Source organism: Exophiala xenobiotica (assembly GCF_000835505.1).
Source record: "Exophiala xenobiotica strain CBS 118157 unplaced genomic scaffold supercont1.7, whole genome shotgun sequence".
Taxonomy (NCBI): Eukaryota; Fungi; Ascomycota; class Eurotiomycetes; order Chaetothyriales; family Herpotrichiellaceae; genus Exophiala; species Exophiala xenobiotica.
This window is the reverse complement of record NW_013562488.1, coordinates 2,602,447-2,623,362: the sequence shown is the minus strand read 5'-3', so window position 1 is coordinate 2,623,362 and position 20,916 is coordinate 2,602,447. Positions and strand designations below refer to the sequence as shown.

At 52.0% G+C, this 20,916-nt stretch overlaps 7 protein-coding genes across 7 annotated transcripts; 3 read left to right on the top strand and 4 right to left on the bottom strand.

The window, feature by feature from the left end:
* Positions 1-211: 211 nt before the first annotated feature.
* On the bottom strand, positions 212-3,012 carry PV05_11660 (uncharacterized protein). The gene is made up of 2 exons (XM_013455166.1): positions 1,887-3,012; positions 212-1,827 (listed from the first exon to the last, which is right to left on the bottom strand). The coding sequence occupies exons 1-2, from the start codon at positions 2,500-2,502 to the stop codon at positions 1,649-1,651; spliced, it is 795 nt and encodes a 264-aa protein (XP_013310620.1). The 5' UTR covers positions 2,503-3,012; the 3' UTR covers positions 212-1,648.
* Positions 3,013-4,288: 1,276 nt separating this feature from the next.
* PV05_11659 (uncharacterized protein) lies at positions 4,289-5,417 on the bottom strand. The gene has a single exon (XM_013455165.1). It carries the CDS (start codon positions 5,342-5,344, stop codon positions 4,904-4,906), a length of 441 nt encoding a protein of 146 aa, XP_013310619.1. The 5' UTR covers positions 5,345-5,417; the 3' UTR covers positions 4,289-4,903.
* Positions 5,418-6,556: 1,139 nt separating this feature from the next.
* PV05_11658 (uncharacterized protein) lies at positions 6,557-9,189 on the top strand. Its single transcript, XM_013455164.1, has 4 exons — positions 6,557-7,042; positions 7,164-7,381; positions 7,431-7,851; positions 7,902-9,189. Exons 1-4 carry the CDS (start codon positions 7,018-7,020, stop codon positions 8,702-8,704), a joined length of 1,467 nt encoding a protein of 488 aa, XP_013310618.1. The 5' UTR covers positions 6,557-7,017; the 3' UTR covers positions 8,705-9,189.
* A 251-nt stretch (positions 9,190-9,440) lies between these two features.
* On the top strand, positions 9,441-10,525 carry PV05_11657 (uncharacterized protein; the record flags this gene model as incomplete). Its single annotated transcript, XM_013455163.1, has 1 exon — positions 9,441-10,525. One exon carries the CDS (start codon positions 9,441-9,443, stop codon positions 10,299-10,301), a length of 861 nt encoding a protein of 286 aa, XP_013310617.1. The 3' UTR covers positions 10,302-10,525.
* On the bottom strand, positions 10,454-12,341 carry PV05_11656 (uncharacterized protein). The gene is made up of 2 exons (XM_013455162.1): positions 11,716-12,341; positions 10,454-11,663 (listed from the first exon to the last, which is right to left on the bottom strand). Exons 1-2 carry the CDS (start codon positions 12,248-12,250, stop codon positions 10,936-10,938), a joined length of 1,263 nt encoding a protein of 420 aa, XP_013310616.1. The 5' UTR covers positions 12,251-12,341; the 3' UTR covers positions 10,454-10,935.
* Positions 12,342-12,806: 465 nt separating this feature from the next.
* On the bottom strand, positions 12,807-16,136 carry PV05_11655 (uncharacterized protein). The gene has a single exon (XM_013455161.1). The coding sequence runs from the start codon at positions 15,691-15,693 to the stop codon at positions 13,981-13,983; it is 1,713 nt and encodes a 570-aa protein (XP_013310615.1). The 5' UTR covers positions 15,694-16,136; the 3' UTR covers positions 12,807-13,980.
* A 560-nt stretch (positions 16,137-16,696) lies between these two features.
* On the top strand, positions 16,697-20,676 carry PV05_11654 (uncharacterized protein; the record flags this gene model as incomplete). Its single annotated transcript, XM_013455160.1, has 2 exons — positions 16,697-16,730; positions 16,784-20,676. 2 exons carry the CDS (start codon positions 16,697-16,699, stop codon positions 20,674-20,676), a joined length of 3,927 nt encoding a protein of 1,308 aa, XP_013310614.1.
* Between the last annotated feature and the right edge of the window lie 240 nt (positions 20,677-20,916).

The following is a 20,916-nucleotide window of genomic DNA, read 5'->3' as shown; positions in this document are numbered from 1 at the left end:
AGACAAACGCACCTGACTTTCTTGCTGTGCCTCGAGACCCTCTTTGCCGAAAAAGTGGCCCTGTCTGACAAATCTCGCTGTCTCAGACTGGCTATGTACCAAGTCGGCAACCTGGCGAGCTGGGCAATGGGCAATGACGGAGGAATTTGACTCGACAAACATGAACCGTGCTGCCTACTGGGTAGTGGTGGTAGTGCGCTCGTTAGCAGCGTCAGATGATAAACGAAATGAATGACCTGGGACTGATACTACGGAGGGCAGATTCTGGATGTTTGCTTTACTCGGTATAACAAAGCGCATCTCGCTCAGTCAGACACCGCACTTTTTCTGGAGGAGAACCTCGCAATGTCACTCCGTACCCTGTGTGGCCAGTCAGGCATACCACCTCGCCAATACCCTCATCCGTCAGCTGCTCCTTGCATGAAGCTGAGATGGCCGAGGTTGCATTCCTCATATCCGGGCTCTGATGGTACCAGCGATGCAAATCAATAGTCATCACTCGCCAGACGCCTTTCAGTTCCCTGGGCCGCCCATCTCAAGTCTTGATGCCTGCTCTACCCCGCAATTGATGGGCAAGGCGCTAGGCGCAAATCCCAAGCCTTCCTGAGCAAGCGAGATTGGCCAGTAATATCCAAGGTGCAAGCTCAAGGTGGTGCAGGATGGTGCGTTGTTGAAATGGAATCGTGTCATCACCTTTGCTTTCTCATCATCTCTGCCTTTTAGCCTTCCTTTTCTGATCTGGCTTCCGTCCATCTTTTGGGCAAATTCTCCGCTCATGTCCTCCGTCCCTGCACATCCCCGCTTCTGGCCCATAAAACACCTCGCCCGCTGCCCGATGTTTATCCCATTTGCTCAAATCTGCCTGCTCGCTGCATACAGCAGATAGTCCATGTCGTGCAGTCCGGACTTACGCTCTTCTCTCAGCCATTTCGGAGGAACCCTCCCCCAATCAGCCTGCTGTCCAGAAGCACCTGCCAGTATAGTCAACTGCACCAGCCGCAACGTTTCTTCGCCTATGCAGGGCCTGTGCTTTCTCAAACCTTCATTCGTGCGGCGTTACTCTGGGAAGAAACGCGAGGTATGTTCGGCAATCCAGCTCACTGACCCTGCAACCGTACCCATACACCTCGTGTCGTACAAGGCATCCTCGTGCACAGCCATTCGTCGGAAGCGTCGCCAACCCGCACAGCGCGGCAGCCATGACGCTACCATCAAGTTCACAGTCCCAAGATGACCCAACTCTGACGGAAAACCGAGGAAGCTCGTGCTCGGCATCTCATCTCAAAGGCACCCGGCCATGTTTAGTTGTTGTAACCCAAGGAAAATGAGTGTCAACCTTCTCGAGATTCAGCATGGCTGCCATCAATAACTTTGCGTCTGTTGTTACAATCTTCCAAAGCTCTTCCCGGCATTCCGCAGGCTGTCTTGGCATGTTCCATTGAACCATCCACAGCCAGTATAGAATCATCCCCACCAATATTGTCTGAGTAGCAAAGGCTTGATTGCGGGGAGAGCTCTTCAGAGAGTCCTATGACCTGCAAGACTTTTTACGTTCCCTGCATAGCCCATGCTTCATGCATCCGATGATCGGCAGTTCGATCCAGCATGCATTTGCCATGTGCACTGCAAATCTCCTGCCTTTTTGGTGTCAGTCTTCCTTGTCATGATCAGCACCTTCCATGTTGGCGAGTATGTCTTTCCCCAACACATAGATCATGTAGGTAGGGAACAGAAGCCATAGGCCATTCGGAATGATCCATAACATAATCAAGCGGTATGGCGTATTGTGTCCGATATTAGCGAAGCCGCCAAAGTACTCATTGAGCCCTGTTTGCAGCATTCTGTCAGTCTCAATTCTTTCCGGAAAAGCTGTCGAAGTTGCTCACAATATAAGACAGTCTTGCTCAATGTCATGACAGCGGTAGAAAACAGCACAAGTACCGCCCTCGCTACTCCAGGTCCCGAAACGGTGTTTTCACTGGACCCGAGAAAGAACTCGTCAATACTTTGTGCCCTAAAGTATTTCTCGGCGCCGCTCTTTATGACGACAGTCAAGTAGTAAATATACATGATAGTCTCAAGGGCGTTGAGAGATGCCTGTGCTGCCGAGAAACCGACATGATTGTCCCAGGCCGGCCACCCATAGATATAATCCACGGTCCCATACAAAGCATAGAGTGTCCAGATAGGCGAGTGTAACTTTCCACCAGGCATGGTGTGCGGACGAAGAAGCATATATGCTGTGTCCCAAATCACAAGCGGCAGAGACACAAAGAGCCATATCATAAGCAGTGGAGGGAGCTTGTGCGAGAAGTTGTACGTAGCTGTGAGACTCCGCTTGGTGCTCGAAGGACGATTGGATTTGCGCTTTCTTGAACTTGGAGACACCACCGTGATGGAATTGTCTGCTGATGGTGAAGGAGAAGTGGCATTGGACCGCGAGGAGCCAGTCGGAGTCGCAGGTTCAGGGAAAGGCCTCGGGTGATGTCTCGTGGAGACCATTCTGTCGAAGAGTTGAAGTTGTTCAAAGGTCGGTGTTGAGCTGGCTTGGAAGCACAATGCACTTCCTTGACTCGGGGTCCCTGCTATACGGCGTCAGATCGCGGCTGCAGCAATATCGGTCGCGATATCAGTCTCAGAAGCACTTAAAGCAAGTTGCTTCCTTTCAAGTCCAGCAATGTGTTTAGAGAGCGACGTCCACACCACCCCTTTCCCAGTGCTCTTGGGATGAAAAGTGTAGAGTGGCAGCGTATTGGGGTTACGGAGGAGGCCTTGTCGCCGGCAAGAAGCGTGTTCTTTCAGCTGTGTCGCGACTCCTTCGTTGCCGACGCGGCGTGGAAGATGCACGACTGTGAGGAGGTGGTATTAAGTCGAAACCGCTTGGTACGTGCCGTGGCTGATCTGGTGCTGAAGGAGAGGAGTTTGTTGAGAGATGGAAATTTGCGGTCAGCGACAGGTCCAGGAGACTTTGGACTGGTTGTCGAGGATGAAACACTTGCCCTTTGATTGCGCGAGTCGCGACAGTCAATCAGGGAGGCGCTTTCGCGTCTGAAGATGTTGACAATGATGCAACTACCTCGGCTTAGTGCAAACCCGGAGCAGGACACTGCCCACAATGTCAGCGATTGGCCAGCAACCATCAAGCCGCAAATTTGCTGGACGTGCGGAGGATTTAAAGACACAGCTGATCCCTTTTCTCGACTCTTTGCCTTGCAGCTAAGTTACCTTCAGGAAGGTCGAGAACAGTGCCTTTGTAAGACTTTTTGCGATATGATCGCCCATCCCTGTGTTAGTCCGTACCTGCATGAACTCAACCGTACCTTGCATTCTTCCGGGCGCCAATCAGAGCTGCGAGCCTTGCGTCTATGTAACTCAGCCTTGTCATCGACCCAGCCCTACCGAACATTCACTTCACTTCCTCTACCAACCACCAGCTTCAGAGGGCTTTGTGCGCCAAGGGGACGGTCCTCACGACCAGACTGACCAATGAGAAATTCAGGTTCAACGGGAAACCCAAATACAAGGGTTATATGTTTAAAAAGGACAATTTTCCCCAAGAATTACTCCTCTGGCCTACCCGTGTTTCGGTCTCGTTCTACACCTGCGAGTCCGAGGCGTAAGGGATGTCACCTGGCATGAGGCAGTTTACCTGGGGCTAGCCACGAATCCTAGAGCGCGATGCCACCCGATAACCAATGAAGGAACTACCAGTGTCAAAGCTGGGAAGGGCCTGAGGTTGTTCCTTAGCTTACATGGCCTCCTCCGAGTGTCCTATGCGGGAGGTAACCTGACCACCACAGAAAAGAATCCCTTCCTCACCTAGGGGTTTCCCTCGGCCTGTCCGTTAACTGCATACACCAATCGAGCAGTTAGCTGACAGGTTAGAGTTTTTGTCTTTTTGAGTGAGAAGTCGTCGTGTTCGAATCCCGCGTCGACCAGGCTTTTACTTTTTGCTCGATGGAATTTGTTGTGATGGAAAGTGCGTTGAAGATCCACTGCAGAACCGTGAAGCTGGGTCGGCCAATTGCCGCACCACATCGTTTCACTTGGTACAGACCTTGACGAAATGCAATGACCATGCCTACCTGGATGTGGACACCGGGGGGACCCCTAGAGACGGCGCATTTAACATCAACGGCTGATGGGAGCAGTTCTCCCGTCTGTTCACTCTTCATTTCGTGCAACCTTAACGGGTTGGATCTAGGCAAGGACGATGTGTGGGTTAAGCTTGATATAACAGCCCTACTGACTCATTGCGCACACGACAACGGTGCCTATGGTACATGTTGCCTGGACAACTCTATCACGGTGGTTGAGCACGAGTTCAGTAAACTATATTCGGCATCTCGCCCACTAAATTTGATCCCTAGAAAACGAGTGCATACCCGACATCTCATGCATCTATCTGTATTGCCCGTAGCAGACACGGACTTTCAAGAAGACACAACGCTGGGCACGAATGGCCAGAGATGGCAACCACCTCCTATGGTCTCCACGGGAGATTCAGGTCGCTAGAGCCTTTACAGCTCAAAATCTTGCGCATTCAGCGATATTGGCCGCAGTACGGCTTATATCCCCAGCATTGGTTGACCTGATGGTCGGCAGAAATCTTAGCCCGGAAGCACCGTCTGACTGTGTGCACAAGCCAGCACCTGAGTCCTGCCTCTCGTGCACAATTCCCCTCGTTCGGAACTGATTTCTCAGCAATTTGTGGTTCCCGTCTCAACTTGCGGCAAAACTTGTCTCGAGTCGAGCCAAGTCTGGCGAATGAAGACTATAACACAAACCCCTCCAAGAGAGACTGCGTAATCCGTAGGCGTATTGGCGACACCAGCCATTGACATGGGGTGAAGCTACGAGTAGAAGACAGTGACTTGTTGCTTGGCCGTTAGACGTCAATTCATCAGCCGACAGCTTGGCCCGGCTCTGTAGGAAGATTCGGCTGGATAGAGTCTGCAGTTTCAGCTTGCTGCGCAGGCTGACAGACCTCTGTCTCGAACAATTTGGCGATGACATCAGGTCTGATCATGTCCTTGCAGAATTTTTCTTGCTGAAGGAGTTCCAAATTCCTCAAAGTAGCCCCAGGATGGGTCAAATATTTGGCATATTGTGGTGTGCGCCAGTATCCGTAGAGATATCTCAGGTACCGTGCAAATCGAGCCGCATCAGAGTCTTCAAAGTCCGAGCTATTGTGGCTTGCTGCTGGCTTGTTCAGGAGATGAGGATAATTTACTGCCAAATATTGAAGGTAGTGAGGATTGGCAAGGCACAGCACAAATTCTAGCTCCAGAGTAAATCGATGGGAAAGCGGTGTTGGCGGTGTTGTGGCATCCATGGATGCCATCTTGACTTCAGCAAGTACCTGAGGCCCACGTTGGACGCCCTTAGATGGAGGTTGTAAAGGACCAGCAATCGTTGGCCAGCAGGGACAGCAGCAAAACGGGTATTATTCGCTCCTTCGAATGCTCCAATTCGTCCGCCTCGCGCAACTACGGATCGGCTGGTGCCGCAGCAAACACGAGATATCTGGACGCGTATGACAGCACACCTACTTGAGTGCCAGCACAGGGTTCGTTCGATAAGGTCGAAGCCGTTGAGCGGCGGAAAAAATCTGGCCGCTAGTGATTTACCGTGGACGGTCCACACCGGCCGACCAGAAGAAATGCTCTCGCGCGGCTCAAGAAACGTCGTGTCCCACTGCGCGTCCTACGGCCGAGGTGCGCTGTGATTTGTGTGGCAATAAGTTTAAATCCAAGAGCCGAAAACGAAGAACGAGGCCGATCGCTGTTGAAGATGGCCGAAATTGGGGAGTTGGCAGTGAAGTCTGCACGAGTATGACAGTTTGCGGTTCCTGAATGACAGCTGTCTCGGCAAAGATTAGATGGCTTGGTATTGTTTTACAGTAGCAGGTTGAAGGCCTTCTACGAGTAAGCTTTCGTGGCCTGCGTTTCAAAGGAGCAAGTAGCTGCCCAAAAGTTTGGGTTGGATGCAAGGGGCCAGACGCTGTGGGTAGTCTCAGAGAGGCTGTGCCCTGGATCGACTGCGCCAGGCACCCTACCAGGAGGGTTTTCGGTCTTCGATGGTTGGCAGGCACAAAGACCCAGACAATAAACAAAGGGGATGATGATCGATTCGCAAATGACTGGCCGCGGAACCCTGACAGTCGACGCAGGGTTGGAGGAGGAGCAGGTTGTCGATGTTGATCAGTGACGGAAGCTAGCCAACCCGCCGTCGATGTCAGTGGCGTGCCAGGTGGGATTTATCTTGAATTATGCAATAGTGACTAGGATGGTAGAGTAGTTGCAACTGATGGATGCGGCTTGACGGGTATCTCGAAGAGCAGGAATCGTTGGGAGGCAGCAAAAAGGTCTACAGGTCATTTCACCAGTCAACATCCCAGTATTCGGTTGTTGATGTCGACAGTGGCCAGTGGGCTGTGGCGTGTTAAGCCTGGTGAATCCACGTTAGTTTTAGTCAGTTGGTTAATGAGCCCTGATGGCCCCGATTTCTTCCCTTTGAACTTCCCCGAATTATTCTTTTGATTGTGCCTGCGCTGCACTTGCCTGCGCCTCCATTCCCCCCCTCTGCCTCCTTTTTGACCCTTTTTGACCCTTTTATCCATACTGAATCTTTACCATTTTCACGAACGTTACTTTCATCCTGAACGTTGTGCTTCTTCCTCGAATACGACAGTCAGCATATCATATCTCTGCATACTCTTCTTCAAGCAGAAATACCGTCATCGTCTCTGTGGCGTTCAGCGCACGTCCCTCCTGGTCCTCACACGCTCTTTCGCGTCCGCTTTTGGACTAAACAAAACCACTTGCTCTTGTTCTCACGTCCTACTCCTACCTACCCATCGCGTCTCCCTATCTAGTCCACCTCTTCCGTCGTCGGAGCTGCGTCGCAGCATCTTGTAACACCCAAAATCATCGGGCCTGTACATTCATCGCTGGTCGCCCAAGGTAGCACCTGACCTGCGGCTCCAGAGAAGAAGAATCGGAGTCACAAGACACCATGGCGCAAGCTGCACCGCTCGCAGGTACGTGGTGACTCCATGTCTTTGCTTTTTCAGCACTAGGGATCGATCCTGAGGTGCTCCTCATTTGGCCCCTGCAATGAATGGCTCTGTTTACAACCGACAAGACTGACTCCATTCTCAGATCGGGGCCCTTCTCCTCTAGCCTCGAACAATCCCTTTCGCAATCGCCTTGTCGACAATGCAATCAGTCCTGGTTTGGCTCCTGTCAAGCCCGTGTCTACCAACCCATTTCTTGATAGCAGCGAAATCGCCTCCCCAGACGGAACCAGCAACGGCACATCCACGGGCGACAATGTGACAAAGTCACCCAAGCCCGCCGACCTGACTGCAGACATCTTTGTAGGTTCATACGTGTCTATGCTTGAAAGCCTACTAATGGATGGTAAAGGCATCCCTCGATCTCAATGATTCTGCCAAATCATCACAGAGAGCCCCGGCTAATGGAGCCTCACGACGTGAAAACATGCCCCCACGACCTCACCAACGCGGTCCTCCTGGCCGCCACAGGCCCAGTAACTCTGACGAGGAGCGCAGACGTCAGCAAGCGAAACAACGTGGCCTGCCAAACGAGCTTGACATCTTCGCAGACCCATCCGAGAATCGACCCCGCGAGAAACGGACACAGCGTCGAAATTCAGAGTCTTCTGTCCGTGATAAACCAAAGGATTTGGATCCAGAGGCCGAAAAGAGACGCAGAGAGAGAAAACTGCGTGAAAAAGAGGCAAAAGGTTCGACTAAGTCGAAGAAGCCGAGTGCAAGACTAGACATTATCGACAAACTCGACGTCACAAGTATCTACGGCACTGGATGTAAGTTGTTGCGATATGTGATCCGTGAAACATTCACTGACGTTTTCCAGTATTCCACCATGACGGACCCTTCGATGCTTGCAACCCTCACCGCAATCGGAAAGGCTCCAGGCAAGCACCAATGCAAGCCTTTCCAAAAGATTCTGTAAACATGCAACTGGGTGGTGCTGGGCCTCTGAACAAGAAAATCAACCTTGAGCAGTATCACGGCACAGGACAAGAAGCTCACGTCGATTACAATGAAGCGGCAGTTGTGGACGAAGATGTCGACTACTTTCGCCGACCGCCGACCGAGAGAAGCACTAGTTTCAACCCAATTGCACGCACTGAGCCAGTCCATGGAAGTGAAACCGCCGGTCTCGGCACCAGCACGTTCCTAGAAGGCGCACCAGCAAGTCGGGCTGCTATCCAGCGCCGAGAAAGCGAGTACGAGGCCCAGCAGCAAGCACTAGCAAACGGTCTGTCACGAAAGAAAAGTTTGGCACAGAGGATCAAGTCCGTGCGACCAAAGATGTCCGACGGGGGTCGCATGACGTCGCCAGAGCCGATTGGCACCCCAAACAGCCCGTTGGGAACGGGCAGGTCTGAGAGCAACGCCAATCCATTCTTCAAGGATTACGATAAGGAATATGAAAAGAAAGGTGCTCAGATCGCATTCGCCGAGGACCCACAAAAGCCAAGTCGGGCTCGAGCGCCTAGTAGTCCTCGCCGTGGCCTCGGTTTAGAAAGAAAGTTGACAGTCGAGAGCCTCGGAGCTGAAGAAGGCAAAACTGGTGGCGGCTTTCTTAGTCGAGTCAAGAGTCTGAAGGGTGGAAGCCGCACTCGCGGAAGGCGAAATACCGAAACTTCTTGAAGGGCTTGCATCGTCTCGGCTTGGGTTAATGGCGGCGTTTGGGTGAGCTGCATGGGCTTAGGATAAGCGCTGTCACGCTGGAGTTTACTGACGAGGGGGGCGGCATTGGGCACGGGAATGGTATATGCTTGGGCATGCACGACCACGACAATGATGACAATCCTATGACAATAAATAAGGCAAGCTTGAGCTGGTGAATGTTTGTTCGATGACAAGTCTGGGCCAGCTACTTCCAAGCTTGCTGGCAAAGTTGGAGGTGCTGGACTTGGATATGCACAGAGGATGGAACTGTCGAGCATCGAAACAAGAGCTGAGTGAATGGCCGTCGCAAGCACTCACTCAGTACGTCAGCCAGGAGTAGATAGATAGGGAACGGCTGTTTCCATCGAAGCAGCCTGAGTTGCTGGCTTGCGAAGGGCTTGCTGTGTGCTACTTCAGGTAGACTGCCTGTTCACCTAGGTATCCGAACTATTTCTTGTATTCTGAACTCCAAAGTGAATAAATCCTGAGAAGAAGGGATTCGTTATTTCTTCCCTACCCGCCTCCTAAATCATCAGGCCCGATATTATGATGTTGTCCAGATCGTACTCTGTAGGAGATCGCCGTGATATAGGAGATGACCGCCATCGAAGATATTTGGGGCTTCAGGGGGGAGTGTCCTGTCACCAACATCTGAAGCATTATAAAAAGCAAGGTATAGCGGAACGTAGGGTTGACACCGTATCATCCATACATGATGGCCATCGTCACCATTCCAGCTCGGACAGGCGACTATGTGGCCCTCAAATCCGGGCAACGACTCAAGCTGATCAATCCGCACGGCAACCAGGTCATTGACTTCTGGGCTTTCGTGTTTCCGAATAGCAGTACCACTGCGACTGCCGGTGACGGTGACATACCCAGGAGCTTCATACGCTCCTCTTTTCCGAGTACTACAAAAGCCAACGATGCCGGCAGTAGTACTTGTACTGGTAAGCCGTCGTCCGATACAACGACGTCTACAACAACGCCATCCTGCCCGTCACCCAGCCCGTACCCATTCGCAACGGGTATCCAGTACTTCTCGGCCTCACGCACCCGCAGCATCCTATCCAAACTCATCCCGGCGACCCAGGACGTGCTGTACACCAACAAATCCCTCCCGCTGTTCACGCTGCTCGAGGACACCACGTCCGGCATCCACGACACGCTGTTCGGCTGCTGCGACCGCTTCCGCATGCACAACCTCGGCTATCCGGACTTCGAGCACGCCAGCTGCGCCGAGAACATGCACGTCGCGCTCGCACGGGCTGCTGCTGCGGCGGCGGCCGACAACGACAACGACCTCTTCACTCCCGGCAGCATCTGCATCTCGGACGAGTGGACGCCGGACCCGTTGAACGTCTTCATGAACGTGCCCATCACGACGGGCTTGGATCGGGACTCCGGCGGCGGGAAGATCGAGTGCGTTCCGCCCGAGAGCAAGGCCGGCGAGTATATCGTTCTCAGGGCCGAGCGGGACTGTCTGGCCATCATGAGTGCTTGTCCAAACGATTTGATAGAGGGCGTCAACGCGGGAGACTGTACGGGTGTGGAATATGAGGTGTTGGCGGCGTAAAGAAATTCGATTCTCATTCGCCTGGCCAAACCGACTGATCGGGACTGCGACGGGGTTTCCTCTTCTACAGTATAATCCGACGTCGAAATCGAGCAAAACGCGAAGCGAAGCGCTGCGATGCAATTTTACCTCATTGCTGAGACAGAACGTGGGTTTGCCAACAGGTACGTATAAAAGAGCCATCGAAATCCAAACGTGACAACGGCATACGCCAACTCTGTGGCAGGCTTCGGTCTCTAATCCAATCCAGTCTGTGAATCTAATAGCCTTGCGGATGACATTAGAGTCGATGGCTCTCCTTCGACGTCTCCTGTAACAGAGCGTCTTCGCTTGCTACATCATCCGCGCGATTAAGAAAGGTGATCTGGACGCTCTCCAACCCAGTCCGCCTGAACCTTCATGGCGGCATGCATGTAACGAATTTACCATTCTTTGTCACTCCTTTCAACTCATCAGGGCCTCAAATCCTGGCTCACCCCTACATGGGATAAAAGCAAACTCTGCAAAAATCATTGGTTTTCCCTTCCTTGCCAACAAGTTCGTTTGTAGCATCCTTCGACCCCTTTCCATAGCGTCGAATGCTGAACTCACATGTACAGTAAAATTGCCACCAAGCCCAGTCCCATCTTGCGACTCAATCACTCGGACCACCGACCCAATCCAAGGCCGCAGCAACAAGTACAACACCAGCGCCCCAAATTCCTGCATATCCGATCGCGCCCGTAAACTCAACGCCCTCGAGCGTTCCCCAAAGCAAGACGACCGTCTCCACCACAATCAAATACGCCAACAGCCCAGCTCGACTGATCAAAGCCTTCTGCCGTGGCGAATACCAGCCCCAACCATTGTGATAGACATGCTCTGCGAAACTAGCGGTTGAGGGGTCGAAGGTTGGGGCTGATGGTGCAGTACTCGCTACAGCAGTGGACGGGGCGAATAGATATTCCATAGCCGCAACGCCGGCAGGTATCAATGCTAGGAGCAGAATTGGCAGGCCCCCTGCACCGAGATGAGCCTTCTCAAGGGTGCGCAGCCCAGTGAAGTGTGTGATCAGCCAGCTAGGCAGAAATGTCGCAAAACTTGCTTCAAGGAGGACGGCGAAGATCGCTGTTGCCAAGAGAGATGTCGCGACAGTGGTGTATGGGTCAGTAAGGATGGGACGATTGCGTAGAATAGCCTTTGGCGCTGCGTTCGGGTTGTGAGACGGAGAGAGAGGGCGAAGGAGCAGATAGGGAAGAGAGTTTGCCAGGATGGAGGATAGCGTCGTTGATGCGAGTGTTGTCGGGTGGATGTCGTAGAACAGACCGAGAAGAATAGATTGAGGCGTGGAGAGGAGCAGGGTCATGGATGCCACGTCGTATGCTGATTGAGTCAGTCATTGGGGAAAGCAAGCAAAGGTGATGAGAGATCGTACCGTCAAAATCAGCGGCCCAGTATATGCCCAATTTGGCGATCTTCCAGGCCAGAAGTCCCAGGATTTCAGGCCATGTATCTGCTCGTTTGGAGATTGCCGCGTAATCGCCTGTGCCCACCATCGATGCTGCTGTTTGCAGGCCTGCTTCGAGCAAAGTACTGAGTATGACAGTGCCTACGAACTTGACTACCTCAAAGTCTTTGTGCACCTCTGGTTGTATTACGACTTTCCTTGTAGCCGGGATCACAACGACAGGAGACGATGGAGGTGAAGTGGTCGATCTCGATGGACGCCGTTTACTGGTGCGCGTTGTAGTGTGATCCGGTGTCGTGGCGGGCGGGAGCATGCCGCCATTGATCAAGTCGGTGCCTTTGACGGTGGTATCGGCATCAGTGCTAGACGCGACGCTCGCAGATTTTGTGTGTCGGCTTCGTGGAGCCATTATGTCGGTCTCTGATCCCGAAGCTGCGCTGAGCTCGTGCTCGTGATCCGAATGGACGAGGGTCGTGGTGAGGGCGAGGAGGTCGTCGAGCATTAATGGCAAGGAGGTAGTAGATGAGTAAGGTGAGCCAAGCAGACAATGGTGAGCGGGACTGAGGGTAGGGGGCAGGAATGAGAAAAAGCAGTGGCTGGAGAAGCGAGAAGCGAGAAGATGCTGGTGGGAGGAAGATGAAAAGGCACAGACGCGATCGTGACGTGATTGGCCCGAGAGCGGATATTGAGAGCTACGTCACAGAACAGCAGAACAGAGGAGGGCGGAGGAGGAAACCCGTTGCATACCTCATTCACCTCACCTAAGGTATTCTTAAATGACTACCCCGTACCATGCCTAGGGACTGGTACCTAGAGTTCGTGGGATCTTCTGTTACTGTATCCCAGTGACAATACAAAATCATGGGAGATTTTGACCATGTCTTGCTACTGCCGGCTGCCGGCGTTGTGCTCAATGATGGCGGTCAAGCAGTCTCCTTCCATACCTGGCACGGCGCCCGCCTCGAGCTGTTCAATTCATTGTCCAAGTCGTTGTCTGGGAGGAGGAGAACAAAGCTCCTTTACCAGACTCGAGTCAACGAGGAACCTGATAGGATCAGTAGACTTCATACAGTCAAAGAGGATAATGGAGCTTTGTCCAACACCTGTATTGATGTTAGACATTGCGAATAATGCCATTGTGTCCAACAGCCCCTATTCTAAGCATAAGAACGAGATAGCCCTCCGGCCACGATGTTAGGAGGGATCCAGCGATCAGCTCGAAATCTGCACAACCAACATCATGGCGACCAGCAAGAGACAACGCTCCTTCTCCGATTGTGTCGAAGTACTCTCAGGTAAGCAACGTCGCATTGAGACCGAGAATCACATCAGCCTAACAAGCTGCCTCACTTTGCACAATCAACAGGTTCCACCTCCGCCATCATACTCGAAGCCCAAGTTAGACTTGGTGAGCTTGTTGACCTCCATTCCTGACTTCCGAGACGGTCTGAGAGAGGTGGGTGGTCTCAGCCCCTATGATTACACCAGACTCCGGTTGACATCTCGCACAGTTGCCGATCTGTTCAAGCCATTTCCTCACATTCCAACCCAGCCAGATACGAAGGACCCCTATTTTGCTGGTCTGAAGCCCGTCAAATGCGATGACTGCCCAAACACCTCAGACATAGTGGCCGTGTCACGTTGTTACGGTAGGTACCACCCAGGAATCTTCTCCGGTTGCAACAAGTTCATCTGTATCAACTGCGTACGGCGAGCTCAACAATTCTATGACCCTCACAAGTGCCCCCAGACCGAGTTGTACTATTGCCAACCATGCAGTCGCAGCACGAAAATCTGCAACCAACTTCGTCCTTGTGATTGCGGCCTGGCGAATCGAGAAAACATCCACCAGCAGCCATACTCCGACTGGCAATGCATAGCCTGCAGAGCTGCCCAATTCCGTGTGCGCAACATGCAAGCTCGATCAAATCTTGAGAACTTGGAAGCCACAAATCAACTGGTGCCTCGTGACCGATGGGCCAGTATCACTAGCACCAGTATGGAAAGATGGATCTATCACCATGAGGGTGTACCGAACAGAAACCATTGTCCAGGTTGTGGCCGAGCATGTAAAGCGTTGCAAGGGGCGTTCGCAACCAGAGGGAGTGGCATAGCGCCGCTGCCGCAGAGAATGATCCGTCAATGCGCGGTCTGTTTCGGTCGGCGACCGTAATTCTAGGTACCTCCTGACAGGTCTGGGAGGCTCACGGCTGTAGTGTTGCGACGTGATTTCTAATCGTCATCTTCAGGTGGGTTGTCGGGTTGAACTCGCATCTCCGTAGTGCCAGTTTCTCGTCCTTTGTGGTCTTTGTTGACAAATACATATTTGCCCCGTTGTTCCCCTTTCTGTTCGATCCATAGATCTTTGAAGGTAAGTTCCTTTGTTCTGTTGAGGCTCTCAATGGCAGATATGCGGTCAAGCGTAGCTTCGAGATACTCATCGAACCCTTCTTCGGCGCATATCGATTTGAAAGCGTTCATCATAGGGACGCTGTCTGCGCGAACCATGGCAGTGCTGTCGATAGTGAAAATATTGTCGTGGTCATAGCTCTGAATGAAATCCGCTCTGGTCATGATCTGCCGAGCAATATATAGAGGGATCTGCGGTAGAATATGGCCGCTTTCATCGTCGTAGCTCGACTCCATCTCCTTCTCCTTCTCGACGAGAGCCTTGGCTAGTACCATGGCTGCACTGGCATACTTTTGTTGGTCCATGACATCGTCGTCCATGTCTTCTCCCAAGATGCCACACTGATTTAGGAACCAAGTCTTTTCGGCTTCGTTGATTTGGTGGCCCATCTTCACCATGTCTGTGGCTTTGGCGACTCGGCCGAGGAAGTTCAATCGCCCACCGACGAGCTCATAGACCTGCTTTAGTATCTCCGGATCTCGTTTCTGCTGCGGGAAATATCTCGCTCGGTATGCATCCAAGGCCGCGATGGCCCGATCCTTTGGCAGATCAAATATCTGAATTACTTCCATTCTTGTTGCGAATCGCTTCAACCGCTCGTAGACCCAGTAATCATCGGAATTGAAAATCATAGTGATCAGGTTTGCGGCTGCCCACTGCTCGGCACGTTGTTGCATCAGTTCAATCAGGTCGTTTCCGTCCTCATCATTCCTTATGAGGTGCGCACAGTTGACGACGAGAACTAGCGGTCCTTTGCCGCTGCCTTTCAGGCGAGAACCGTCCCGATGAGACAAGGATATCTTTTCGAGCTTGTTGAATGCGCGCTCGATATCCAGCAAAGCTGTCGTATCTCGCGGTCCGCGAATCGAAAAGAGTGATCCAATGTAGTCTTCGTGAAAGTCGTAATTGAGGGCTTTACCCAGGCGGATTCGAAAGATCTCCGGATCTGCGTGAGCTTCGAACATTGAAACTCCTTCACCGTCGATCTTGCGCATAGCTTCGAGAATCATGGATGACTTCCCAGTGCCCTTCTCGCCGACCAGAAGATAATATCTTCCTCTAGAGTCCCCGTTTATGATCTTGTCAATCCTGGTTTGTTCAGGTCTCTCGACCCAGTGATCAGACTCGTCATCTGATTGGTCAGTAGGCGGGAGATGAGGTCCAGGAGGTGCGGCGAGGTCCAGCATCGGGTCGCCAGGAGTAAAAGCCTTTTCCATCTTGCGCAAAACAAGCGATTTGTAGTAAAGGTGGTAGGAATAGCCTGCAAGGCCGAGGATGGCAATGGAGGCAAAGGTAGTTGCAGCACTTTCAAACATCTTGAACATAGTAGGTCCAAAACGAGACTGTGAGTGCTTTTCGGACTTTGAGCCTTTGGGAGTTTCTTCCTCTTCGTCCTGATCTTGACCAGGAAAATTGCTGGTAGGGCCGAATTGCGACGCATTTCGTATAGAACTGACACTGGCGCAAACCCGACTTCTAACGATATTGGGCCGAATTGCCCTCCTGCTGATTGTGCATACTTTGGGGACTTTCATGATGGGCGATCAAATACACACAATCAACCCTCGAGAATTTACTCCTAGAAATTATGGTACCAGGAGCTCGTCGATTTGGAAACGACGAGACCGGGATTCAAGGATGCAGATGATTCCAACCAATAAAGGAGCGTACGAAGAGAAAAAGGCAAAGAATGACTTGTACAGAGATCAAGTTGCTGAGAAGCCCGGCACAGACACAGAAGATTTTGAAAAATGGATGAGATTGATGAGCAAGAGAGGCTCGCGGCCTGATAATCTTGGAGGTCTTAAAATGAAGCCCACGTGTGTCTAGGCATTGATTCCTTCATGTACGCGACTGAGCCTTCATCATGTTGCGCTTTCTAGGACAAGCTAATATCGCAGCCATACTACATGTGAGTTGGTGTAGTAGCAGGGCATGTCCATACCGATATAGAAGACGACAGTCAATTCATTTTGCGACCTTCGAGGGAGACATGGACGCATTATAAGGAAGTCGCGTGACACGAACGGAGAAGTGTCCATGTCCATGATGATCCGCTTCAAGGGCCCATCATGGCTAGGGAGGCGTGTGAGGCTGGTGAGGCCCATTTCAGCCTCTGCGAGGATATCCCGGGCGCCCTCGGCTGTGCGGCTCTTTAACTGTGATGACTGGGAAGCGCCTAGGCGGATCGCGACGGATTGAGCAAGTCCAGGGCATCCACAGCGCAGCTCTTCTCCCCGTGAAATTTTCTTCGTCTCGGGGCCAGCTTCCTGCGCTCCGAGCGACCAATCAGCCCATTCGCATCTTTTCTCCTCTACCAATGCTAAACACCTGCAATTGCTTCATCTCCAAAGTCGAGGAAAATTAATCTCTTCGATTCAACTTTGCCGGTTCCTTGCTTGTTCATACTGTACATTAATCCTATCTTACTCATCGTTCTGTGTATAGTACCATCTCTTCGTCATTCCTTTTGTTTGACACCTTCTTTACCGGTGGCTTCCTCTGTACAGTGCTGCATTGTTCTCCAAAAATTTCCTAATGGCTTCCAATGGTGACGTGCAGACAAACCAAGGTTCGCCAGCTCTACTCAGCAGTCACGGCATGCGATCTTAACCTGGAATACAGATGTAACAGATACACAGATGGAAGGTGAAACTTCCTCAGCCCTGCCGAACGGTACCAATGGCCATATGCATGACCACGAACATGCTCACGATCATGACCACACCAACCATGACGATCCCAACGCTGGTGCACTGTTCCAAGTCACCGTGAAGCTGCCGCACAAGCCCTACCAGCAACAGGTGATGGTGACACATCAAGAGCAGGTCCAAGATGTGCGTCAGTCAATTGTCGAGACACCGGATACATTCCAGTATACCTGCTTCCACCTCGAGCACAACGGTCAGAGGATCAACGATTTCATCGAGCTCTCCGAGGTCAAAGATCTCAAGCCCAACGACGAATTAGTCCTGATGGAGGACCCCTACACGGAGAAAGAGGCGAGATTACATGTCATTCGAATAAGAGAGCTCATCGGAGCCACCGGAGACCGCTCCGACCAGTTGCACGGTATCTGTGCTGGGCTGTCTTTACACGACGAAAAGTTCGGCTCAACGCAAGCACCTGCGGACAAGTTGGAGGACAATCCATTGGCTGGCTACGAGGTTGACGGTCAACCATCTTTGGACACCATTCTACCTGCACATGAGGATACCTTGCCGAAGACGATCAAATCACTCTCTGTGTCTCAATGGAACCCACCGCCATACCATCTGCGTCAGAGGGGTCATCTGCTGTATCTGCAGCTTACGACCAATGAAGGCGAGCAGCATCACATCACGGCAAGCGTATCCGGATTCTTCGTCAATAAGTCCTCGAGCAACAAATTCGACCCGTTCCCCAAGCCAGCCCCTAAGAACCACAGCGCGCATTCTTTACTGACCCTGATCTCGCTGCTGTCACCGTCTTTCAACGAGACTTTCGTCGAGCTGCAGAAGATCAACGGTCGGAAGGATCTGCTCACAACATTCCCATTCCAAAATGCCATCCCAGCAAACCCTTGGCTCGTCCCAGCTTCGTATGCCCAAGGAACCCAACACCAAGCTGATCCTACAAGAGCGCAAGAGGCATATCTCATTGGCGGCGCGGACGGAGCGGAAAACCTTCGGGATTGGAATGAAGAATTCCAGACGACGCGCGAATTGCCACGTGAGAACTTGCAAGACCGTGTTTTCCGCGAACGTTTGACTTCCAAGCTATTTGCAGATTACAACGATGCCGCCGCCCGAGGTGCTGTGCTTGTGGCTCGTGGGGAGGTTGCACCTCTAAATCCCACCGAAGGTCGAGATGCACAGATCTTTATCTACAACAACATCTTCTATTCCTTTGGTGCCGATGGCGTCCAGACGTTTGCCAGTGAAGGTGGTGACGAAGCTGCGAGAGTCGCTGTAGGAAAAGACGTTGCTGGTGTTAAGTCGGTCAACCAACTTGACATTAATGGGCTTTTCACGCCAGGTACTGTCGTAGTTGATTATCTCGGCAAACGCATTGTTGGCCAAAGTATTGTTCCGGGCATTTTCAAGCAACGAGAGCCAGGCGAACATCAAATTGACTACGGTGGTGTCGAAGGCAGGGACATTGTGACCGAGAACGAGGCCTTCGTTCCGGTCTTCGAAAAGCTTTCAAAATCTCTACACGTCAAGAAGCACGCTGTCTGGGACAAGGAGAACAAGCGCCATGATTTGGAGGGAAGTGTCGAGACGAAAGGGCTGCTCGGAACAGATGGCCGCAAATACGTCCTTGATTTGTACCGTATCACACCGCTCGATGTCGCTTGGTCAGAAGAAGTGGAGAGTGACACTTCTGATACCAAGTACCCTCATCGTATGTCGGTCTTGAGGCTGGAACTTGTCGAGGCATACTGGCGCATGAAAATGCAAGAATATGTCCGAGCCGAGGTGGAAAAGCGTCGTGCGAATCAGGCTAATGGCACCACCGAGGAACAGAAAAAAGTGGAGGACTCAAAGCCCGATAGCCATGCTGCTGAGGGCGAAAAGAAAGACGAGCAGAGCTCTGAGGCCGAGGTCGCCGAGAAGAAGCAGACTCCAGCTCTGGAGCAGGAGCGGGTTGACATCTCGAACTTCAACTTCAGCCTCAATCCAGACGTGTGCAGCGGACAGCAACCACAGACCGATGAAGAGAAGCAAGAATACGCCGAAGACGAGAAGGAAGTCCGGGCAGTCTGCGACTTCTTGCGAAGCAAGGTCGTTCCTGATCTCATCACAGACCTCCATGATGGTGATGTCGGTTTCCCAATGGATGGTCAATCTCTTTGTCAGTTATTGCACAAACGTGGCATCAACATCAGATATCTCGGCCGACTGGCCAAGGCCGCAGAGGAGAAAGGTGTTCGTTTGCAAGCGTTCTCTCGGGTTGCCCTGCAAGAAATGGTCGCTAGAGCTGTGAAGCACGTTATCAACAGTTATTTGCGACATTTGCCTGCGGTCTTCGCTGCTGCTTGCATTTCACATCTTCTGAATTGCTTGCTTGGGGCGGAAGTGAACCCAAATCCTCGACCTGAGATTGACGAGGACCTACGTGCGCTTTATCCAGAGGGAGATTTCTCCTTCGAGAAGATGAACCCTACCAAATTACAAGCAGAAATCGCAAAACAGGTGCAGATGCGATACAGATACGAACTCCAGGAAGGTTGGCGGGCGTCTATCCAGCCACTGCCTCTACTTAGAGAGACGAGCTTGAAGCTTGGCCTACAGCTTGTTGCCCGAGAATATTCTTTCAGTAAAGGTGTTCAACTGTCTCTCGAGGCCTCACCTGCTCGAAGCAGCAGCGACACTCGTTCCAGCGATGGTACGCAACAAGAAACCGCAAGCAAGAAAAAGAAGAAGAGCAAGGGTGGTGAGCAAGCGCAGACCAACGGTGCCGTCGTCAAGCCCAGCACGACCTTCACTCCCGACGATGTTCTGAACATCGCCCCTATCGTTAAGGACTCGACGCCTAGAAGCGCGTTGGCTGAGGAAGCACTCGAAGCCGGCAAAATCTCTCTAGCGCAAGGTCAGAAGCAGCTTGGTCAAGAATTGGTGTTGGAATCTTTATCATTGCATGAGCAGATCTACGGCATTCTCCACCCCGAGGTTGCTAAGATGTACCACTCCCTGTCAACAATCTATTATCAGACTGACGAGAAAGAAGCCGCTGTTGAGCTTGCTCGCAAAGCGGTGATCGTCACCGAGCGGACATTGGGTGTGGATTCTCACGATGCGATTCTGGCATATCTCAATCTGTCTCTCTTCGAGCACCACGTTGGCAACACAAAACAGGCCTTGAAGTATGTCAGACATGCACTCGATGTCTGGAAGATCATATTCGGGCCTAGCCATCCAGACTCGATTACCACCATGAACAACGCTGCGGTCATGCTTCAGTCTCTCAAGGAATACTCTGAATCTCGCAAATGGTTCGAAGCTTGTTTCACTGTTTGCGAGGGTCTTTTCGGACGACAGTCGATCAATGCTGCCACGATCTTGTTCCAGCTGGCACAGGCTTTGGCTTTGGATGCAGACGCCAAAGGAGCTGTGAATAAGATGCGTGATGCGTACAACATCTTCCTTGCAGAGCTGGGGCCCAATGACCGCAACACGAAAGAGGCAGAGAGCTGGCTTGAGCAATTGACTCAAAATGCGGTCTCGTTGGCGAAGCAAGCTAAGGCCTTGCAAAGTCGAAGACTAGCCGGCCTGCGACATCTTCCTCGAATGGGTCTGGGTACTCGACTCCAACCACAGAATGCCAACAGTGCTGCGCCGAATGCAGCTGGTCGGACGGCCGCGACCCAGCCGAACGTCCGTACAGGCACCGGCAGTGTCGCGCTTGATTCGAGAAGTATTGATGAATTGTTGAAGTTTATCGAGGGCGGAGACCCGGCTGGCAGCCCTCGTTCGAAGCAGAAGAAATCACTGAATCCGAAAGCAAGGACAGCTAGGAAAGCAACAGCTGCCTAGGAGCATATCTCTCAAGAGCTAAAGCGTCGAGCCGGAAGCCGCATCTATACCCGAGAGAAAATATTATGGAGACTTACGACAAGTGTGGCTTTCTGGTCATATTCCTGGCAAATGACCTATGTACGAATATCATACAGCACAAAGCGTCCAAAGGCATTGACCACGGAGGCACCGTCCAGGCGTATCGCGCCTGCAAAAGTTGATTCCGATCTGGATAATGGCTTGAATTTCAGCCAGGGA